The sequence below is a fragment of the Anabrus simplex genome, chromosome 1 (genome assembly GCF_040414725.1).
Source record: "Anabrus simplex isolate iqAnaSimp1 chromosome 1, ASM4041472v1, whole genome shotgun sequence".
Taxonomy (NCBI): domain Eukaryota; kingdom Metazoa; phylum Arthropoda; class Insecta; order Orthoptera; family Tettigoniidae; genus Anabrus; species Anabrus simplex.
The window spans coordinates 132098442-132123461 of record NC_090265.1 but is presented as its reverse complement, the minus strand read 5'-3'; the positions used below and the strand labels follow the sequence as shown (position 1 = coordinate 132123461).

Genomic DNA, 25020 nt, shown 5'->3' with positions numbered 1-25020 from the left:
TAACATAAGAGATATCATACTATAAGTTGCAAGATGCCTAATATTTTCAGCTCGCTTATATTCTGGCACAGACTTGTCTACCAAAGAGCTAATAGAACATTTATTCTGTAATTTCATACCGGGTAATGAGAAGGTTCCTTGCCACTATTCATAGCATACACATGACGCAGAACATCCATGGCCTCATGCTCCCTTCCTGCAGCTAATAAGAACTTAGGACTTTCAGGCATGAAGATAACTAGAAGAATGGCCGTCAGAAGAGAAGGTAGTCCACATACCATTGCAAACACCCTCCAGGAGTGAAAAGTGTACCATGGTAAGTCCAGGCTCCATTTCTGAGGAATTATCAGCCAAGCAATACCTGTAATAGAATAGAAGCTAATAATATCTAGAAAGAGTCTCGCATTTGGTAGTTATGGATATAGACTACTGTATATTGCCATAAATGACTGGACACCACATGGAGTAAATATAGACTGAACCCACATGTCACTCAAGCATGTCATAAGCCTGTATAAGGCCAAGAGCACTTGTTGAAATGTTTACTAACTACAGCAGTCAGAATAGATGTACAAGAGTTCATTGAGAATGAAAGGGGGCATTTCAGTCATTTCATCCCTGAGATTTCTGGCAAGCTTCAGATACCACATTCAATTGTGAATGATTTAGTGATGAAAGGGAAATACCAGGGAGTCATAGAAACCTCACCTCAACCAGGGAAGCCAAAACAATTAACAGACAGGGATCGTTGATACCTTCTGTGGCAGATAAACCAAGGATTTTGAATGCCTGTCACTGATTACAGTGGTGTAAAGCATGTCACATGTGGATTCTAGAAAAATTAAAGAGCACCATGTGGAAAAAGAAATCACATTACACATTGTATCAGTCTGATGGATGTATATAAACCTGGGGAATGCCAACTGAGCATTACTTATTGGAAATTTGTGAAATTTGGCAGAGGTGTGGGACTGTTTCTCATGGTTTGTTCTTGGTCCACTGGTTTTAGTTCCTCAAACCATGAATGCCAAAGCCTATCAGGCAAAACTTGACAGTTCTATGCTACCCACCCTGTGCAATAATTTGCAACTGGCCCTTTTCAATTCTGACATGTCAGTGCATTCATTCATTAAACGAAGGACACAGTCAAGTGGATTGTCAAAATGGGAGTGAATGGCCAGCCCGAAGTCCTTATCTATACTGAATTAAGCATTTCTGGGATAATTTACATCAGTCGTTGACAGCCAGATCAGACTGCCCAGAATGGCTACAAAACTGTCTGCTATGTGGCAGGAGGAATGCAAGAAAATACCTGCTGACATCTACAGAAACTTCATGAAAAATCTTAGAAGGCTGTTATAGTGGTGAAGGGTAGACATATATCATAATGACACCATAGCAATTCCAGTTAAGCCAGTACTTGCAGGTATCCGGTCATAAATGGCAATATAGTGTATGTGTTGGTTAGGCTACTCCAGTAAGTACATTATCATCATCATCATCATCATCATCATCATCATCATCATCATTGATTCTCCACTCCAGCAGACCTCTTCTGCTGACTTGCTATGACTAACACAGTTGAGGTGGTTTTTTTTTTTCTTTCCAGAATTAATTTCTTTAATCTTTAGTAGCCCTGTACTTCATCTATAAGGCAGCAGATTTAGTACTGGAATGCCTCATCAAAGAGGTGATATTCCTTACTTGCTCAATGTCCAGAATTTTGAGAGGCAGAGCTACATCTCCCATATACTAGGGACAAGTTGGAAGAACTTCACAGCATTGATTTTCTGAATTATAGTAGTCATCTTTACTCAAAGTAATCAGACATTTGAAATGAATCATGATGATAAGATGAAAATTTCCTCTGTTCTTACAACTTCATTCCAAAGTAATATTAAAAAGAAAAGGAAAAGAAACATTTCAACCAAGCATTCAGTAAGTACAGTTTGGACGAAATAATCATAATAAAAGTGTGCAAATAAAACTTTATATATCAAAAGGTATATAACTCTTCATTACAGTCTGAAACATTTATAGGAAAAGTGAAGAAGAGGAGAAATAAATATATACTAGACCTGCAAACAGTGCAAATGTAGGTGGGAATTACTTATCCAAGATACTTTTTTTTTTTTTGTCCAACCCTTATCCTGTTTTTCTACGGGGTCCAGTATAGATGAGATGAATCTGTTGTGGTGAGTTTTAATGACCGGATGCCCTTCCCAAAGTCAACCTCATCAGAGAAGGTAATGAGATGAAATGTATGACGTGACATATGATAGAAGAAAGGGAGAGGGTGAAAACCAGAGGTGGCACATAGCCTACTCCTGTCAAACAGCACCAAGGGGTCTGCTCAAGGCTTAACCCTGGAACCGGCAAGCGGTTTACCTTCAAGCGGCAAGCATTTAGGCAAGTTTTGTAAGCAACTTTTAAAAAATTCATAAAAATGTTGTTTTTCAATTTATTTTCATATATAACGTGTCATTTTATTCAGGAAAGGGCAAAGATTACTATAGTAGGAAAATAAACTTACTAATTTAGTATCCTGAAGCAGTATGAGCGAAGTACTCAACACACGCTAAGTATTCCAAAATAATCCAAAAGTTCTGGGCAACGTGTATGTAATAAGTAACATTATATGAAGATTTTACTATATACAAAATTTGCACAATTTTATGCTGATTAAAAATATGTAGAAAGGTTTCACTACATTGAAGTATTGTAAAGTAAAATAGAACTGAACAAGAAATAAAATAATCTGTAAATAAAACTTGAAATTAAACACATAACAATAACTCTTAAAGTACAAAATAATCAGTCAACATTACAATAAAGAAATCTACAAAAATCTGCTTCTCACATAATTAACAGCTAATAAAATATCTAAAAGTAAACAATCAGTAAAGTGCCTGGGCAGAGCCAGGTAATACAGTGAGTTTAATATAAAATACAATGATCAAATAAGGGAGGAGTATAACTTCTTTTAGAAACCTTGTTCTAGCTGGGTTGGTCAGTAGCACTTTGTTTGGGCCCCTTCGCAAGGTTACTGTGTTTTTTTAAAATTTGCTTTACATCGCCCTGACATCTTATGGCAATGATTGGATAGGAAAGGGCTAAGATTGAGAAGGAAGTGATGATGATGATGATGCTTGTTTTTTAAAGGGGCCTAACATCGAGGTCATCGGCCCCTAATGGTATGAATTGAAATAACAAAAAGTTCAAATTCATCCACTAACCAAAATAAAATAAAAAATGACATAAAGAATGAATGGATGAACATGAACCCAACAAAAAACAAAAAACCAAACAAACAAACAAAAAACAATGGATCAGACTCAAAAAACAATTTCTTGTTAATCTTGATCGGTTTTTACATTTTCTTCATCACCATTTCTTACCATGCCTATACTGCTGAACTGGTACTTAGACGGCATTCAAAGTGTCAGTATGAATTTTATGCTAAATATGATCATTTTCAATTATTTTTATATGTCATTCCCTCCCATAGGACTGCTAGGGGTGTCTTACCCCTGTAATATCTTTTTGAGATAGTAATTCGTGTTTGTATGAAGTTTGGTTGAGAGATATTCTGGAAGATACTGTGCACACATCTACAATCTCGGTCATTTTGATCATTTTCTCTTTCACACCTTTTACTTCTAGGATTTGTATTACCTATTTGAAGTGATTTTTTAAATATTTTCTTAATTATGACATTGATTGATAGTTTATGAACTCTTTTGTAGATTTAGAAATATTACCATATTTATGCGAATAATCCCTGCCACCAAATAATTTTAGAAACAATAATTTTGAAAAAAAATTAAATGAACTAAAATTCCTTCCAGAGAAAGAGTAACGAAGGCATAAACAAACATTTCATATTACTCCTCGATTCCACGTGATCTTTACGGAAATATGAACATGACGGATATAGCTACTTTGCCTGAACATATTTGAGAGATAAAAATGCATTATCACTGCTATAAAATATATCTGCCTTGAAAATTGGCAAGTAGGCCTTCTTACGTGACAAGTATTTCATTATCTGAACTTGCAATAGGCTCAATTCGCTGTAGATTGGAAGATTCTTTGTCTCTTGCATCACTAGAATCCTCTCCTAAATTACTTACAAATTTGTCACACTCCACATCTAAAACCACTTCTCACACACGATCTCTTTTTACTCAGAGAGTAACACGACTAGTGGTCAATAATTCTTTTCGTGCAATATAAAGACTTGAAACAGACACAACTGCAAACTCGTTCATTAGTTTTGCGAAACAGTAAAATCTTGTTAAATCAAAGTCATAGGGATGCAAAAATGTGACTTCGAATTATGTCATTTTGAATTAACTGCCAACTCATAATTCAGAAATACCAACCCTTGCCACATCAAAAAATATTCTAAGATGCATGCAATTAACATTGATTCACAGTTTAAAAGTTTTAAATGTGTAATATGTGGTGGGATGGAGAACTGGAACTATGGGAAATATAATTTTAAAGTTCTTTTATTTACCGTGTCTGAAGGATTTCATTTTTGTTTGTAATATTTTGTATTGTGAGAAATGAAGAAATAAGAACTCTGGACTCTGCTGGCATATTTTTTATGTAATTGGAACATGTTTGTAATATTTTTAAAAAAATAAGGAAATATCCAGATATTGAATAGTATGAACATTGCAGGATGCAAAAGTATTTTGAAGTGATTTTATGTATGTAAATTTTATGTAATTGATCATTTAAATTAATGTCAGCAAGCAAAGACACTTGGGACGTTTTAACTTGAAGAATTATTTGAAAATTATTTTTTGTAATTCTGTATGTCAAAATTGTAATCTGATGTAAAATTTTGTAAGGTGCTTTATTTTGAAGCATCCTATACCGCATGTGCGGTTACCAATGTTGAAACAGGTGATATAATTCCTCTCGCATGAGTAGGCCAGGAAATGACCATATATGGTCATGCAATTGTATTGGCAAACTGCAATCTGGTGTAAGTTTGATCTTATTGGTTAATTGTGATCAGGCCATTTCTGGTCTTCTGCTGGCTTCAGAAAAATGATGCGTGTGTTCGGCGTCATTTACATCCGACCGCCCTAGCGAGCTCGTGCGCTCGAGGGCTTCCCTCGGGAACTCCAGTTCTTATTGTTAAGTGTTATTTCAGTGGTATTTTCATGTTATTTTCAATGTTTTCTGTTTTGTTTGATTTAATTCCATTCCTTTGCATTTCAGTATTTTCTTGCTTAATGTCATTTTCAAAGTTTTAAATTTAACATGTCTGAGTTTACCCTAGATTCCCTATCGTTTGTAATTTCAGGTCTCACCTGTGTTTAAAAAAAAAAAATCAATAATCCATTCATTTGTGTTTTTGGATTCGTAATTGTATCAGTTTGTCAAATGTGTTAAGTATCAGCTGCTCCATAATTTAACTTGATTTCTTGTAATTTTTCATTTGTTATTTTTAATATAGTTGTGCTAGAGGGTGATTCTTGTAAGTCTTTTCTCCCCCATAACGCCATACCTTCCCATAGACCTCATAGGGCTCCTGCAGCTTCTACATCCTTTCTTAGTTGTCATTATTAGGCCTATAAGTGTTCCCAAGCGTATGATTTAATTTTGCATATTTAGAAGTTTTCAGTCACGTTTCCAAGTTTTGATATAAATATTCACCGCCACTGTGTTATTTTACTATTTCTTTATTCACATTTTATGTCAATATTATTATTTTAATTATTATCATTCTTATTTTGCTATTCTCTATTATTATTATTATTATTATTATTATTATTATTATTATTATTATTATTATTATTATTATTATTATTATTATTATTATTATTATTATTATTATTAATAATACCTTTATTATTTATGTATGTGCTGAGTCCCGAATCAACACTAGAAAATGCCAAAAAAGTTCCAAAATCTATCCAACAAGGTGAATTTATAGTATTCAAATAATGCACTTGGATAACTCACTGGCAAACATAACATCGTGCAACGAAAGGAAAACGAAAAGAAAAAAATCCAAAGACAAGGAGAAATCTCTGCTGGCTCCCCTGTGCAAGTGTTTTATTCATTGGATTACTGTACTGTAGGTATTTTAAATGCCTTTTACTTACTCGTATGATGAGGGCAGGAAGTAGGAAGTTTCTCACTTCCGTGTGCATTGCAACACAGAACAATGACTCTATCCTTGTACGATTTCTCACCATGGCCCTTCTGTCGTAATTTGAGAAATGCCAACCCTTGCCACGTCAGAAAGTATTCTAAGACCCATTAATGCATGTAATCACCTTGCTTCAGAGTTTAAATCTTTCAAATGCCATGGAAAAAAACTATACCCGAACTGTATCCAACAAAGTGCATTTACATTATTCAAATAAATCACTGGTAAACATAACCTCATGCAATGAAAGAATTATTATTTTATTTAGCATATGGCAACACATCACATTACATATAAATACAGTAGTAAAACGTAATATTTACAGTTTGAAGTATTTACAGGTTCAAATTATTTACATAGTCAACACACAAAGGTGAGAGCAGAAAAAGTCTCTAGGGTTTCCCTGGTGGGCAGTGAGAGGACACTGCTTCACAATGTGCCTAACTGTTTGCTTCACAGCACCACAACTGCCGAATTAAGTATTCCCCGTTTATGGAGGGAGTCGGCACATCTGCCATGGCCAGTGCGAATCCTGTTGATAGTTGTCCAGGTCTTCTATGGAAGATCAAAACCCTCTGGTTTGTTTTTCAGCCATGGTAGATTGTGATATTCTTATGGAGCACTGGATATCCATACTTGCTTCCAGGCCTGAAGCAGATTAAAGTTAGCATCTGCTATGTTTCTGGCTGTTCCAATAGGTGGGTGTCTAGATTTTAGCCTGTTAATAAGAGCATCATTCATGTCACCATGGATTGGCAACTGACTGTTGTTAGTTATTTTCTTATAATCTCGTAGGAGAGCATTTGCTCGATGGGAGTGTGACTGCTGTTCAGCCATATCGATGAGCAGTATTCTGCAGCAGAGTACAGAAGACCAAGAGCTGAAGACTGTAGGGTAGATGCTGATGATCCCCAGGTGGTTCTATACAGCTTCTGTAAGATGTTGTTCCTTGATCGTAACTTAGCAGCCATATTCTGAAGAAGTTTCTTGAAGGACAGAGTTCTGTCAAGAGTAATCCCTAGATATTGTGGATATCTGTTGTGGGACAGACAAGTGTTCTCAAACTGAATCTTCAGTTCACAATTGGCCATTTTGTTGCTAAGGTGAAAACACGTAACTTCACTTTTATTTGGATTTGGTTGTAATCTCCATTTGCGAAAGTACTGTCCCAAGGTGGTAAGATCATCTGTCAGTGTTTCTTCAGTGTTTTCCATGAATTTATCTTGTACTGCCAGAGCCCAATCATCAGCATATCTGAATTTCCTAGAGCTAGTTTCAGGTATATCAGCTATGTACAGGTTGAAAAGCAGAGGAGCCAACACAGAACCTTGGGAAAGACCATTGTTTAGAGTTTTCTCACTGCTAGTGCCATTTCCCAGTATTAAATGAAACTTCCTCTTGGTGAGCATGCTATCAATAAGTCGTGCAATTGTCTTACATGCCAAAACGCATAGTAGTTTGCAGATAAGTCCTTGTTTCCGCACAGTCAAATCAATAAATGCCACAGAGGTTTTCAGTTGTTTTTGCTGCCTCAATAAATGTTGTTAGTGACAAAACCTGATCTGTACAGCTACGGTTTGGTTAGAGCCCTGCTTGTTCAACAGGCAAATCGCACCCTCAGAACAAGACTGTAGTAACTCCCAAAAGTTGAATTTTGAGTTATGAACACATTAAAATCTGATATTGTGTCCTCTATCGAACAGTAAATCTGTTGTAAGTCATACCATACCATTCAAAACACGCAAACAACAGTTTTTAGGTTTTGTGAATTTGTAGAGGTACGTACTGATAAACTGTCGTAAGTCATTGTGTATGGGGCACATTATTATTGTCTGTATAGTGTTGATGGTGTTATGCTTTCCATAGAAAGACAGTATTGTACCAAGGCACTGGCAAGTTGCAATTGTGTAGCGAGTAAAATTCCACAAAGTGATACAGATGCAATGATGTCCTTTCGAGATTGCAAATGTGCATTCCCAAGTAGAGAATCGTTACTATCTCATACTTCTTCTGGCGAATGTTGTATTAGTGTAATTGTAAGAGCAGAAGATGTGAATGCTTCAAACTGCATCTGATGCATGTTGACACCGATAATTGCCATCTCAAAGAACGTACATAGATCTACTGCCATGTCCACTAGAGGCCAAGAGAAATGCTGATTTAGAAAAAGCACTTGCAGGTAACAATATTAAATTATGCGATTTTGATCTGCAGTCTGTCCTTCAGGCACTGTGTGGTGACCTATCAGTGTTTTATTATAAACGACGGCTAAATGTGCACAATTTCACAATTTTTGATAATGCAACCAAAAAAGGTTATTGCTACCTTGGGAATGAAGCATCTGGTAAGAAAGGAGCAATAGAAATTTCATCCTGTGTCTATGAATATCTCAAATCCATTGAGTGTAAAGACGTTATGTTTTACAGTGATAATTGCCCTGCACAGAACCAGAATAAGTTCCTGGCATCAATGTATCTGTATGCAGTGGATACCATTCCAAACCTACAATCCATAACCCACAAATATTTAATTGTAGGAAATACACAGAATGCTGGTGATTCTAAGCATTCCTGCATAGAGAAGCAAAAGAAAAGAGCTTTAAAGAGCGGTCCAGTGTATGTGCCTGCGCAGTGGTCTGGAATCATACAATGTGTCATGAAAAGAGGGACAGAATATCAGGTCAGAGAGGTGGAATTCCGTGACTTCAAGAAATTAACTGACGAAATGGCTAGCAACTACACAGTGAATGGTAAAGGAGAATCAGTCAAATGGAATGAAATTAGAGTGTTGAAAGTTGAAAAGGGGCAGAAGTATACCCTATGCTACAAGACAGACTTCGAGGGTGAAGAGTTCAATTACATTAATATTAAGGGCCGTCGTAGGGGAAGAAGGTCGACTTGAACACATCCAATTACTCCTGCCTACATACAACAACCATGTATCTCGGCTGAAAAGAAGACCTAATGTCATTGTGATGGAAATATAATACCAAGAGTGTATCATGCTTTTTACCAATCATTGCCAGTTTCACAAACTAAATTTTATAATACCATTTATTTTTGTATTTTAACCATTTATAGCCCATTTAATATCAGGGCATATGAATTGTAATATTATTCACTTTAATAACACTTTATTTAAATCCTCATGATGTCTCAACTCACTTCTCTGCGTTTCCTACTGTATTGTATGACTGATGTAACTTTTTCATTTCAACAATATACTAACACATAAACTGTCGTAACTATAGTTTGTTGTTTATTTTATGCCTATTTTTATACATTGAAGGTAAACAGTTACATATCCGGGTGCCAGATTGGTATATAAGTGTGAGTAAAAAAATTCTAGTGTCTATCTTAAAACCCTGAATTTTGAAGTGCATTCAAAACCTTTCATCGCTATTTACTTAAAACAGTGATTTGGTAGTTACGACAGTCTTGTTCTGAGGGTGCGAAATTATGAAAAATGACGGAACTAATTCTGTTATAGATTAGCCTTTCCAGAAGTTTGTATACTATGCTCAGAAGAGCAACTGGACGGTAATTTTTGGATTGATTGTTAGATTTTCCTGGTTTTAGGATAGCAATGATCTTCGTCCGTTTCATAAGCCGAGGGATAGACCCTCTCTGCAGGATGTCAGAGCAGAATTTAGCAAGCCATATTCTAGCATATTTTCCACAGTGCAACAAAAATTCAGAGTGAATGCCATCAAACCCTGGGGCCTTTGCCTGACTTCATACCTTTTAAGACATTTGAAATATCTTGTGGAGTGAATGGCTTGGAATAAGTACTCTCTTCTGAACTGGTTGCCCTCAATGTTTACAGTTCACATTTTATCCATATAGTTTGATCCTGATCTTCTGGAGCTTGTGAATTGTTCACAATCTGTGCTGCAACCATATCAAGAGTTACTGGAGAATTAATTCGAACTACCCGACAGGCCCCTCCTAGCTTTCTTAGAATGGACCATGCTTTTCGACTTGAACGTTTGAAGTCAAGGCTTCCAACTGTTTCTGTTCATTTCTGCCTGCGGGCAGCATCCAAACTGTGGAGTAATTCATTTGCTATGCACGGGTCACCAGTTGTAAGGAACTCTTGGTAGAGAACATCACTGTTTTCATTCCAACCAGGGGTATATTCCTTTTGGTAGCCTCTAGTTATAAACTTCTTTGCTGTGCTTTTTATAGCACCAATAAATCTCTCATAGTTGTCTTTTATAGGTGCAATCCATCCTAGGCACTTATCAAGGTGTTCAGCATAGCCAATCCAATTTGCTCTCTGAAAGTTCCAACGTGGATAAGGAATTGAGGATACTATTGGAACTTTAATTCCAATTTCCACTACAACTGGTCGATATTGGCTATGGAGAAAATCAGGGAGAACTCTTCGCATGGTTGGTAGAGGTATAGTGTTGTAGTCGGTAGACATACAGCATAAATCAGGATTATACTCTCTCCTCCAAGCAACTGATCTGAAAGTACGCCAATCTTTAGAGTCATAAAGAAGATAGAAATTGCGCTCTTCAGCCCACGAAGTCAAAGCGTTCATGTTGGAATCAGTCACAGAATATCCCCATTGCTCATGGTGATTGTTAAAATCACCTAGATTGACAGTTGGGTGAGGGTATGGTTGAATGACATGTCTGGCCATTTGGTAGCAGGAGATTTATAGATATTGATGACTGTAATATCTCCTATCTTGATGACAATGGAATGGGCATATTCTCTTGTGCTTGTGGAGATTAGGGAAGCATTCTCTGCTGTATTTCATACATATGTTGCACTTCCATATGCATGATGCAATGTTGCACCTAGAAGTTCATAACCTGGTATTTTACCTCTGGTACGCAATTGGTCTTCATTTGTCACGTGAGTTTCCTGCAAAGCAATTACATCAATATTGTTTTCCAGAGATAGTCTTGATAAAAACTGACACTTTGATCTGCTTAGCACTTCTATGTTGATCTGCATTATTTGAATACTTCAACCTATGTTCCTATATTGTTTTTGGTCCTTATAAGGACCGTTTCCCTGAAGTCTTGTCATTGTGATATGTTGCTTTCTTAGCACCACCCAGCGGTTATGTGTAGGGCACTTTGAGGTTAAACCTATGGACGTGAAGCAACAGCGTACCACCCAATGAAAAAAAAAAAAATTCAAAGATGAGGACAAATTATGCTGGCTTCCCTGTGCAAGTGCCTTCTTTTTTTGGATTACTGGACTGTTTGCATTTTTAGATGCCTTATACTTGCACGGAAACATCATGGCTTATCAAACTGGGGGAGGAAGTCTTTCGCCTTTGACTGCATTGTAACACAGTACAGTGACCCCATCTCCTTTAAAACCATAAGTCCGTTTGATCTCGGCATTAAAAATGAAAGATGCAGTTTCATCGGCATTGACAATATTGTTTGGTATGTACAAATTGATTAAAATTATGAGCCACACTTTTTTGCCAAGTGTCGGCATCACCAGTGCTCACGGCTGTTTCTCCGCACACTGCCTGCTACGCGATATTGTGGCATTCCTTAAAACGCCGAATACTAACAAATTACAATTTCACTAAAACTTAGCAATTATGAAACATACTGTAGACACACCGAAGCGAGCAAATGTGCGGAAAGCTACTGCGGAAGACATGTTACATTGTGACGCCAAGAACATTCAAATTTAAATTACTCTGTAAAAGCTATTTTTTTAGAATGTAAAGGCAGTTTTGAATTAAAAGTCTGAATTGTTTTCCATTTAAGTATGACACACGGGGGCAGTTTTCTTCCATCTGCAGTTACACAAAGCATAACTGTACAGCCAACATCGAAAATTGTGTGAACCAGGTGTGTGTTGCCAACCTTGATGCAAATAAAACCCACACCCCAATTTCTTGCTTCAATTCTTTTTAAAGTATGCGGGGATTATTCGCGTAAATACGGTATGTGTACCTATAATTTTACATTTTAATTAGAGATTATTTAGTTTCACATTAAAGTATTTCCTTATGACAGCCCAGATTGTTTGGGAACTAGTTGATCCTTTCAAACAAATAATGAAAATTAATAATGAATGAATATTTCTCAACGTAATGTATTTTCTCCCCATGTCTATGGGGGCAGAACCTGGACTTAAATGACATGCGGAGTGTCACTGTTCATCTCAGCAACCCCGAAACCTATGGATTTAACACTATTTTCAATTATTTGTATATTACACCCCCTCCCCACCTCCACCCCTAGGGGTGACTTACCACCAAGAGTATTTTTTTTTTTTTTTCCTTTTTTCAGACAGTCATATGTGTAGCAGAATCTCTCCTTGGCCTAGCCTACATTTATGCACATGCCTACTTCAAACATCTAGCCTGTATTCTACAGTACTGTAGAATCCTTGAGCCAATGCTAGCTTGTACGACAAATTCTATATTTTGTCTATATTAGCCTATGTTAATGTGCCAAAGGGCCTAAATCTAAGGAACTGAGAGAACTGTTCAAACTTTTTGTAGATGGGGATGGGGTTACCCACAGGGTCCAGGAAGGTAAGTATACAAAATTTGGTTCAGATTGGTGGAACGGTATGGATTTCTATAAGGAACAGACAGACAGTGGACAGACATTCTGTTTTATATATAGACATAGATTATGCTTACAGTTTCATTATAATAATAGCTACTTTATTCAGAAAGTTTTCATAATTAAATTATTAAATAAAGAAAATGAACTAAACATTGGTATGCTCAATATTTCCCTGCGTAGCCTCTTCAGTATTTGAAGGCTTATGTTCAATCAGTCAATCAATCAATACTGATCTGCATTTAGGGCAGTCGCCCGGGTGGCAGATTCCCTATCTGTTGTTTTCCTAGCCTTTTCTTAAATGATTGCAAAGAAATTGGAAATTTATTGAACATCTCCCTTGGTAAGTTATTCCAATCCCTAACTCCCCTTCCTATAAACTAATATTTGCTCCAATTTGTCCTCTTGAATTCCAGCTTTATCTTCATATTGTGATCTTTCCTACTTTTAAAGACACCGCTCAAACTTAGTCGTCTACTGATGTAATTCCACGCCTTCTCTTGACTGACAGCTCGGAACATACCACTTACCACATACCTTGGTAAACACTAGCCATTTATCTTGGTAGGTATACTATTTACCAGCTGATGAGCCACACTTAGCACACTGGGGCAAAACACTGGCAACCAGGAATGAGTTAGCTGGAAAATTTATAATGTCCAATAATGGACAAACTGTATTGGTACATACCACTTAATCAAGAAGCTCGTCTCCTTTCTACCAAGTCTTCCCAACCCAAACTTTGCAACATTTTTGTAATGCTACTCATTTGTCGCAAATCACCCAGAACAAATCGAGCTGCATTTCTCTGGATTTTTTCCAGTTCTTGAATCCTGGTGAGAGTCCCATACACTGGAACCATACTCTAGTTGGGGTCTTACCAGAGACTTATATGCCCTCTCCTTTACATCCTTACTATAACCCCTAAATACCCTCATTACCAAGCGCAGACATCTGTACCCTTTATTTACAATCATATCTATGTGATTACCCCAATGAAGATCTTTCCCTATATTAACACCTAGGTACTTACAATGATCCCCAAAAGGGACTTTCACCCCTTCAATGCAATAATTAAAACCGAGAGGACTTTTCCTATTTGTGAAACTCACAACCTGATTTTCAACGCCGTTTATCATCATACCATTGCCTACTGTCCATCGCACAACATTATCAAGGTCATTTTGCAGTTGCTCACAATCTTATCACTTATTTATTACTCTGTACAGAATAACATCATTTGCAAAAAGTCTTATCCCCGATTCCACATCTTTACACATATCATTTATATATATAAGAAAACATAAAGGTCCAATAATACTGCCTTGAGGAATTCCCCTCTTAATTGCTACAGGGACAAATAAAGCTTCACCTACTCTAATTCTCTGAGTTCTGTTTACTAGAAATATAGCCACCCATTCAGTCACTCTTCTTTCCTAGTCCAGTTGCACTCTATTTTGCCAGTAGTCTCCCATGATCTACCGCTACCCTATCAAATGCCTTAGGCAGGTCAATCGCGATACAGTTCATTTGACCTCCTGAATCCAGGATATCTGCTATAACTTGCTGGAATCTTGAGCTGGTCCGATAACCTGCGATGTTAGGCCCCTTAAAACAACAAGCATAATCAGCATCATCATCAACAAGTTGAACTTCAGTGGAATAACCTTTCCTACACCCAAACTGCCTTCTATCAAACCAGTTATTAATTTTGCAAACATGTGCAATATAACCAGAAAGAATGTATTTCCTAAAGCTTTCATGCAATGTATGTCAAACTGACTGGCCTCTAATTTTCAGCTTTATGTCTATCACCCTTTCCTTTACACACAGGGACTTCTATAGCAACTCTCCATTCATTTGATATAGCTCCTTCAAGCAAATAATAATCAAATAAGTACTTCAGATATGGTATTATATCCCACCCCATTGTCTTTAGTGTATCTCCCGAAACCTTATTAATTCCAGCTGCTTTTCTAGTTTTCAAATTTTGTATCTTATTGTAAATGTCATTGTTATCATAGGTAAATTTTAAAACTTCTTTAGTATTAGTCAGGAGCCTCCATGGCTCAGGTGGCAGCACGCCGGCCTCTCACCACTGGATTTCGTGGTTCAAATCCTGGTCACTCCATGTGAAATTTGTGCTGGACAAAATGAAAGTGGGACCGGTTTTTCTCCGGGTACTCCACTTTTCTCTGTCATATTTCATTCCAGCAACACTCCCCAGTATAATTTCATTTCATCTGTCATTCATTAATCATTGCCCCAGAGGAGTGCGACAGGCTTTGGCAGCCGGCACAATTCCTATCCTCGCTGCTAGATGGGGATTTCATTCATTCCATTCCTGACCCGGTCGAATGACTGGAAACAGGCTGTGGATTTTCATTTCATTTCAGTATTAGTCACCTCCTCTATCTGGACATTATCCTTGTAACTAACAATCTTTACATACTGCTGACTGAATAGGCTACTTCTGCCTTCTGAAGATCCTCGCATACACATTCCCTTTGTTCATTAATGATTCCTGAAATGTCCTTCTTGGAACCTGCTTCTGCCTTAAAGCACCTATACATAGTCTTCCATTTTTAACTAAAATTTGTATGACTGCCAATTATGCTTGCCATCATGTTATCCTTAGGTGACTTCTTTGCTAGATTCAATTTGCTAGTAAGTTCCTTCAATTTCTCCTTACTTCCACAGCCATTTCTAACTCTGATTCTTCCCAACCTGCGCCTCCTTCTTAGTCTTTCTATTTTCCTGTTATAATATGGCGGATCTTTACCATTCCTTACCACTTTTAAAGAAACAAAACGATTTTCACATTCCTCAACAATTGCTTTAAACCCATCCCAGAGTCTGTTTACATTTTTATTTGCCGTTTTCCACCGTTCATAATTATTTTCTAAAAACTCCTTCATGCCTGTTTTATCAGCCTAATAGTCCTAATTTTAATACCTTACTTTCTTTCACATTTATTTTTAACTACAACAAAAATAGCTTTGTGATCATCAGTACCATTTATCATTCGCATTACCTTCCCAATCTCGACATTTGGTAAATGGAGATCACCCGCAACTATCACGTTCCTTTCCATATCATTTCCCACATAGCTGATTATGTTATCAAATAATTCTGAATCAGCGTCAGCACTTCCCTTTCCCAGTCCGTACACTCCAAAGATATCAAGTTGCCTATTATGTTTAGAGATGAGCCTTACGCTTATAATTTCATGTTTGTCATCTTCAACTTTTTCGTAGCTTACAAATTCTTCTTTCACCAGAATAAATACTCCCCCTCCTGCCATTCCTATCCTATCTCTATGATTCACACTCCAGTTCTGTGAGAATATTACTCCATCCATTATATCATTTCACAGCCATGATTCAACTTCTATTACAACACAGTATCTGGTAAGTATATATCTATTAAATTACTTAATTCCTTTCTTTGCAATACTTCTACCGTTGAGCACTAACATTTTTATGTCATCCCTACTTGACTTCCAGTTCCCTGTACCCTTATCACTGCTCCCTATGCCACCCCGTTTCCCTGAATGTACCTGCCTATAACCCTTCTAAACAAATTTCCTAACTTATATGTACCACTGTGGTTTAAGTGAAAGCCATGTTTGTGCAGATCCCTATCTCCTACCCACCCATTAGAATCTAGAAATATCACTCCCAGTTTCCCACATACGCACTCCATAGTCTCATTTAAATCCCCAATCACCTTCCAGTCAGTATCCCTCCTACACAGTATTCCACTGATAACAATCTCTGCTTCCTTAAACTTCACCCGTGCTGCATTTACCAGATCCCACACATACCCAAATGAGTTGGTACTTATACCTTCTTGTCTTACGTTGTTAGTACCAACGTGAAACACTACCACCTTCTCCTTTCCCTCCTCCTTCTCTTGTACTTTCTCCCACATCTGCCTCAACCTAATTCCTCGATAACACTCTACCCTGGTTCCCTCCACACACTTTCCCCACATGTCTAACAATGTAATCCACCATGACCACATGACCAGAGCCTCAGCCCTACCCTCTCATTTGATTCCCTCCCCTCCTGGTCAGCCCTATCCTTCCTGACAGCTGCAGAAGCTATTTCTCCCTCCCTTTTCTCCCTCCCATGACCCTGTTCCACCTATCTTTTTCTATCGACTACTCCACATTTCCCTTTCCTACCTTTTCCCTTCCTCCTACTTCCACATTTCTCAGCAACAGTTCCCTGTTCCTCATTTTCCCTCGGTTGTTCTACCTGCAGTGACTCATACCGATTTCTCACAGACACCTGTCCTTAATTCTGATCCTGAATAGAGCCCTTAGTCTGCAATCTCCTTCCCCTTAAAACATTAGACCACCTTTCTTCTACAAGTTTGCCCTTTCCTTCCCATCCCTCTTTTACACCTACTGTATCATGTACATTTTTTGAGGGAGGCCTACCTTCCTTCCTATCCTCTGTCCTCTAATTATCTCCCTCAAATTCTCCAGCTCCTCCCTCATACTCCTTAATTCCTGGCCACACCCACAGTTCCTACACTTGCACTCTTTAGCCAGTATTTACGGAATAATGAAAAGAAAAGGAAAAATAAAATAACTTATTCTGTGCAAAATAAAAATGAAAGGGAAGAAATATTGTGTAGGATAGTTCACAAAGATCACATGATAATAAGGTATTTAATGTAGGCTAATACTACACTACAATAATACTTAGTTGTACAACATTTTTTTGCGTACAACACCCTAAGAGAATGAAAATTGCTGTTAATTACTGAAAACCGAACGTAATACACAAAAATTACACAATTCTAAACTGCAGTTAAGTCTACCCGAATTGCTACAACAGAATTCTAGTAAGAGAGTTACTACAGATACTACAGATACTATACTACACAAATATTTCACAATTATAGAATAAACTTTATTATTTCTAATAAGATACTACAATACACTACAGTATTTTAAAACTACGTTCAAACGTATCCTAATTACAACAGGTCATTACTAACCACAAACAGAAATGGAAATTACAATTAAAGTTTGAAATTCACTAGACTATGCAAAATAATAGAATAAGCACTCTAATTTCTAATAAGTTACTACAGTACATGACAATAATTTTTAAACTATGTTCAGACATATTCTATTTGAAGAATTACATGGGAAAAAAGTATTTAATAAGTTATTACTCACCTGGCTGGATACCCATTCCTAGGGCTATGTAGACACACACCCAGACCATCGCTCTAGTCCTCGTCTTCTCGGAATGGAACTCTCCCAAATATGCATACACCACGGAACTAGGACCACAGATGCTGAAAGCAAATTAATAAAGATGATTTGTTGAATATTCTGGTTGTAAGTATAACACAATATTAGAATTAAAGTTTTACCTACAAAATTCCATTTAAGAAACGCATTGTGAAATAGAGCCAGAAAGTCGGCATGAATCCTGCTGTTATATTGCACAAACTGTTCATGAAGAGAGTGAAGACCAGGATCTTGCGGCGTCCTTTGGTGTCGGCTAGAAACCCCCACATGTGTGAACTGCAGATCATTCCTATTAAAGATACAGAAATGTGAAAGTATGTTGAATATCTCTATATATAGTCCTCAGAGTTTTAGGTGCTAAAAATAGGCTCTCAATGTAAAAAAATAGGTTCAAAATATTGATTTTAGACAGCTTCAATTTTATGTACTTCAATAGACAGTTATCAATAAAAATACCATTTTTATTTTGCTAAACTGATAATAACTCTTTGCTACAAATGTTCTAGAATAAAATGTTATCATCCGATATAAAATGGGGAAACTCCTGTAACCTTTTAACTAAAGACAACTTGGAAGCTGACACGTTCTTGTTTTCAGCACTTCAAGGGACACGTGATACAGACTGTGGGTGTGTATTTTGGGAGGTCCTTAAGAACTTCTGGAGAGTGTGGTTTACAGCTTCCTGATTTAAAGATATGTTTGAAAAGTATTTCAAGAATATACTGTCCAAGATATTTAAAATGAGTCGGCAAATATTTTAGTTTCTCTGAATAAGTTGAAACCATCTTAAATCAATTTAGGGGTTTAAAAAAAAAAGGAATGATTGGAATATAGGCAAATGTAGATTCTAACATCAATTTGCTGTGGGCATTTTTAGGCACTGCAAGACCACCATTTATCCTTATAATTACATGAAATGTGTAAATACAACTTCATTTTAAGTTATCTCTAAAGGAACAAAATAGGTTGTTGCTTAAAATCTGAGGTCTACTCATTTATAAGTGTGTGTCACATACCGAACATATTAACTACCATACATAATTTCAAATGGCAGTCTAGATCAGCTATGGGCACACGAGCATTGCTTAGAGTTCCTCCATTATCTGGCTAGCAATGGAAGGAATGCAAAGTGCAAAGCTAGTAATTTAATGAGGTGTGGCCTTGGTGTGATGTAGGCTGAGGTGGAGTGTGAGTGAAACATGGTGATATGAGGTGATGACTTGGGTAGAGCATATGGCTAGCTGCAATGGGTAGTGGAAGGGGCTATGTGTGTATGGCCAGTAGGATGACCTACTGTCTGACATGGCTCTCAACTCTCCACTCATTTTGTATTAAAAAACTGGAAAAGTCGTAAGCTTTCATATACCGGTACCAGTATTTTGAAAATTTATTCATCACTAGTCACGTCTCCATACCTAGTCATGTACAAATGTTTATAATGATGGTTAATGTTCATTTTCTCAAGTTTAAAAAAAAAAACAGAGTTGCACACCAACTATTGAGCTCTATTTCAAAAGGTGTCACAAGGAATACCTCTTTCCAATCTGCCTCTATCCACTGAGTTTTATGCAATGCATAGATTATAGTCTAACCTAAAAATATTAACCTTGGCTACTTACACCAACATCTGGTCTTACTACGCTTTCTATAATTCATTTATTCATATCAACCAAATCAGCATTAATGATAAAATACCAAATGATGGTAAAGAATCATGAAAATTCTGTATCACAGCAAAGCCATTTCAGACAATAGGATGGGTGAATGATTAGAAGTAGTATGGACGTAACAGCGGTCAGTGACAGCTCATGATAGCCGAGCGTGCTGAAAGTTAAAGGACGAAACCGGTATTCATTAGTCGGAGGTTCGAATCTGATGTAGGACAAATGTTTTTATTTCATTGTTAATGTTTGTGTGAGTCACGTTGTTGAAGATAAATCTTAATCATGATCAGTTCTCATATTGCAGGTACTCTGCTATGTTTGTTTTTAAGTAGGTCTTAAAAGAGCTATTGCAGTACCAACTGAGGAGCAAAGGGTTTAAAAATGCCCCCCCTCTCCCTTGTTACTCTCCACTCATTTTGTATTAAAAAACTGGAGAAGTCATAAGCTTTCATATACCGGTACCAGTATTTTGAAAATTTATTCATTGCTAGTCACGTCTCCATACCTAGTCATGTACAAATGTTTATAATGATGGTTAATGTTCATTTTCTCAAGTTTAAAAAACAGAGCTGCACACCAACTATTGAGCTCTAATTCAAAAAGTGTCACAAGGAATACCTCTTTCCAATCTCTATACATATACCGCATGGTACAGCTGCCTCTATCCACTGAGTTTTATGCGATGCATAAACCTTGGCTACTTACACCAATGTCTGGTCTTACTTTGCTTTCTATATTTCGCTTATTCATATCAACCAAATCAGCATTAATGATAAAATACCGAATGATGGTAAAGAATCATGAAAATTCCGTATCACAGCAAAGCCATGTCAAACAATAGAATGGGTGAATGATTAGAAGTAGTATGGACGTAACAGCGGTCAGTGACAGCTCATGATAGCCGAGCGTGCTGAAAAGTTAAAGGACGAAAACGGTGTTCGTTAGTCGGAGGTTCGAATCTGATGTAGGACAAATGTTTTTATTTCATTGTTAATGTTTGTGTAAGTCACGTTGTTGAAGATAAATCTTAATCATGATCAGTTCTCATATTGCAAGTACTCTGCTATGTTTGTTTTTAAGTAGGTCTTAAAAGAGCTATTGCAGTACCAACTGAGGTGCAGTGGGCTTAAAAGTTCCCCCCTCCCACCCTACTCTCCATTCATTTTGGATAAAAAACTGGAGAAGTCATAAGCTTTCATTTACCGGTACCAGTTTTTTGCAAATTTATTCATCGCCAGTCACGTCTCCATACCTAGTCGATTAATGAAGCAAATGTTAAAAATGACCACCTCCTTCGTTAACACAAATCTGTGCATGGTGGAGAAGGAACATTCTTGCTTGCTGCAACATATGTGGTGTAATCTGCCTGAAGGCTTCAGTGATGAGTCGCCGTAAATGATTCGGGCTCTCTGGCTCCTGTTCATAGACTATTTCCTTCAAATAACCCCAGAGAAAAAAATCTAGTGGAGTAGGGTCAGGTAATCTAGCCAGCAATGTGACAGGACCTCCACTTGTCCAATCTGTTGTGCAGGATACATCTTATGCAAGTGGTTCCGTACTACCAACGACCAGTGTGAGGGGCTCCATCCTGCTGGAACTATGTCCTTAACCATGCCACAAGAGGCACATCTTCGAATAAGAACAGGAGATATCCATGAAGAAACTGTAGATAGTGTCGTCCTGTGAGATTTCCTTCAAAGAAACATGGTCCAAATATCTTGTCAGCTATTATACTGCATCACACGTTGATGCCCCATTGTACATGAAATTGAGCTCCCCTTATCCAGTGAGTATTTTCAACACTCCTGTAATGTATGTTGTGACAATTAACATTTCTGCTGTTGTGAAATCTGGATTCATCACTAAAGAGAATGTGCATTAAGAAATCTGCATCAGCTTCAACTATTTGCAATATCCATTGTGAAAATTTTATACATTTCTGAAAGTCATCTCCGTGAAGTTCCTGATGTGGTTATTGACGGCAGGGATGAAATTTACGATGGTGCAATATGCGCAGCACAGATATGACTGATATTCAGTTCATTTCCAATGGCTCATGAGGTGTATGCCGGTTATACACTATTGCATTTTTGAACAGCTTCTTCATTATTTCCAGTTGTTACGTTTCTTTTTTTTTTTGCTATTTGTTTTATGTCGCACCGACACAAATAGGTCTTATGGCGATGATGGGAAAGACCTAGGAATGGAAAGGAAGCGGCCATGGCCTTAGTTAAGGTATAGCCCCCAGCATTTGCCCGGTGTGAAAATGGGAAACTATGGAAAACCATGGAAAACCATCTTCACCAGATGTTACTGGAGCATCCCAAATGGGAGAGATAGTATGAAATGGCCCCATTACATGTTAACCACACTAACCACTACACAAAGGCAGACCCTTTTGAGACTTCAGGAAGTTAAATCTTACTTACAAATGCCTTTATGAATGTAATATAAAAATAAAATTGAAAATTTCATAAACAGATTCAAACTCTGAATCCCTGGAACACGTCACATGCTGGCTATGATTGGTACCATGCAGCCACTCCAGGCGACAAACAGTAAGTCTCGTAACTCTATACTAATGGAATAATCTAGGCTATCTCTTCGAAACTCATCTTGTATGTTACAAGTTCTGAACTTGAATCTGCAGACAGGTTTACCTTGCTGCAAACACTAGAGTGTGCTAAAGAATCATGTCTCTCTTAAGCCCAGACAATTGCAACCATTCCCTACACATAGAGCATGTATCTATTATTTTGTTGAATGAGTCCAGCATAATGTTTCAGGTGGTATTCACAATGCATTTGTCCATAGTTGGTGCTTACATGGCAATATTTATCATAACTTCCTTAGAAGAATATAGTAGACTTCAGAAAAATCAAGTCTTCGTAAAGGATGCCTAGGCGAGTACGAAATGAAAATTTAAAAAAGGCATGACTGAAGAAGAGCTTGAATCCTTGCTGCTCCAAGGAGCCTTTCCAGGTAGATCTACCATGTGTAATTCCGCGCAGCTACTTCCATCATGAAAGATCAACCCTTATAGTGAAAGTTCTCTTTGAAAAGTTATTGATGAGGTACAGCCTCATGACACGGTTTCATGCCTTTATTGAACAGTCTAACAGTAGTAACTACATAGCGTAAGCTACCACATCTGCTGTTCAGCATTTGCATTCCGTAGATTATAAAATACTGTGAAAAACACGTTTTTATCAATTTCAATGTGATGAGACTACACAAAATGGTGGTGAATTGATATGTCTCTAATTGATCCTAGCCTATCATGTTTTCTATGATACTGCTACTGCCCTTTTCTATCAAAAGAAAGTGGTCTCTTGGACCAATCAGGTGTGCAATTCTCTACTGATAGCTATAGTAGTGGCTGTGGTTTGTACAGTACAGTAACATTTCGTAAAAATGACTCGAGTATTGGACTCCGTTCTACATAAAATGGTACAGTGTTTCTGAGCTGGGCCCCACTTACTACCTCTTGTACCATTTTTGTATTGTGCAGGGAAGTCTATATCATGCTGATTACACATAAAATTGCTGTAAGATGTTGTGTAAGATTGGACTAAGAGGCATTTAATTCCTAGCTGGTTGTATATTTTCAGGCAAAAATAGGGGCAGCTGTACCAGCTGGTATATTTACTATTTATTTCATGTTGCACCAATACAGTCAGGTCTTATGGCAATGATGGAATAGGCAAGGGCTAGGAGTGAGAAGAAAACTCTTCACTTTCATCTTCCTATCTGATCTCCCTTGGTCAACTCTTGTTATCCTCTGACCCTGATGGTATTAGATTTGTGAGGCCTAGGGAAACTTTAATTTTCATACCCTTCATGGCTTTTGTCTTTCTTTTTCCGTTACCTTCATTTTTTGAAGTGTTGTACTTCTTCTATTTTTCACTCTGATTAGTGCCCTTGTACGTTAAACTATCCCGATGTACTATTCCACATTTTAATGATTTACTTTCGCTTGGTTGCATGAGTGTAAGTGCTTTTCACGCAATTTTCACACATAACGAACGTTCCACTTCCCCTCCTTCCCCACATTTTCATGCAAGCAGGCTAGTCCACTTGCCTGGGAGCTGGGACCACTCTGGGAGCACAGATGGCCAGATGCCCATCATTGGTCTAGATTACTGTTACTAGTGCTGCACCATGAAATTATAAACAATAAATGATCAATAACTTGCAGTTACTACAAAACTATTTTTAAATACATCTTCCCAAACTGATAATTTGAGAAAAGTAAAGTTTATACTTTTGGATGTAATTTTAGGTTGATAGGGTGGTGGGCCTACTGGTAAGAAAGGATTTACTTAGATAAACTTGCTCACTTCACACAAACATACCCATACTAGGAAGATATTTCTGAAAGCATTTTTTATGGAATATGGAACTGAATGGAAGTGAAACATGTGCAACTGGTACAAAGACAATTGAAACTTTCAAAATATGGTGATACAAAAGAATGTTGATGGTGAGATGGGTAGATCTGATCACAAATGAGGAGATACTGAACTGGTGAGAGAACAATGTGGTAACGTTTGACCAGAAAAAGAAAAGGATTGGTAGATCCGTTAGATTTTAGAGAAGTAAGTAGTGAGAATGATAGAGCAAGGCCAAAACATGAATAGGCTATAACAAGCATATTATAGTATATGCAGGCTATAATAGTTATCAGGAAATATGAAAGTTAACATAGGATAGGGTGCATGCAAAGTGGATAAAACCAATCAAACAACAATAATTAAAATTATTCAAAGTGAATATTATTGGTTTTACATACCACTAACCACTTTTTACAGTTTTTGGAATTAAAAATAAATAAAAAAGAATGATACTGACTTCACTACTGTTTTTGTATAACACAAAGTTAACTTTGTTAATTTCTATCATCGCTATGTGATGGACATCAGTATTGTAAAGAAACAAATTGATTTTGTCTCTTCCCTATCCCTTTGTTTATATAGTTTTCTTCTTATCCCATACTTCCCACACCAAGACTGAAGATCTGTCAAGATGGTGCCTCATTGAATGTTGAAGCCCACATTCCTGATGTCATGGGTAAGAAAAAATGAACTCGTCAAGGGCTGAGAAGAAATGGTTGTAGAAGAACTGGGATTTATGTCATTGGTGTTTATCCTGTCCCTAGTCATTCACTACTTGTATTAGCTTTACTGGTGGCTATGATCATTAAGGCATCAAGTTTCTGTGGTCCAACTCCATGATCAGTTAGTTCGAGTCCCACTGGTGGAGAAAAAAAATGCCATCAAAATACTGACCAGCAGAGTAGAAAAGGCGGTTATATACAATCACTAGATTGTGTACCAAAAGCCTGGGT

The 25020-nt window shown here is 37.2% G+C and overlaps 1 protein-coding gene across 2 annotated transcripts in view; it reads right to left on the bottom strand.

Moving 5' to 3' along the window:
- Window positions 1–25020, bottom strand: part of LOC136862903 (synaptic vesicle glycoprotein 2B) — a 143051-nt gene that overhangs the window by 80996 nt on the left and 37035 nt on the right. For both annotated transcript variants that reach the window (XM_068225736.1, XM_067139186.2), the window contains exons 5-7: window positions 18136–18298; window positions 17932–18053; window positions 120–361 (exon numbers count right to left, since the gene is read on the bottom strand). In XM_068225736.1, coding sequence (XP_068081837.1) covers window positions 120–361; window positions 17932–18053; window positions 18136–18298 — 527 coding nt within the window. The remainder of the gene's footprint in view (window positions 1–119; window positions 362–17931; window positions 18054–18135; window positions 18299–25020) is intronic.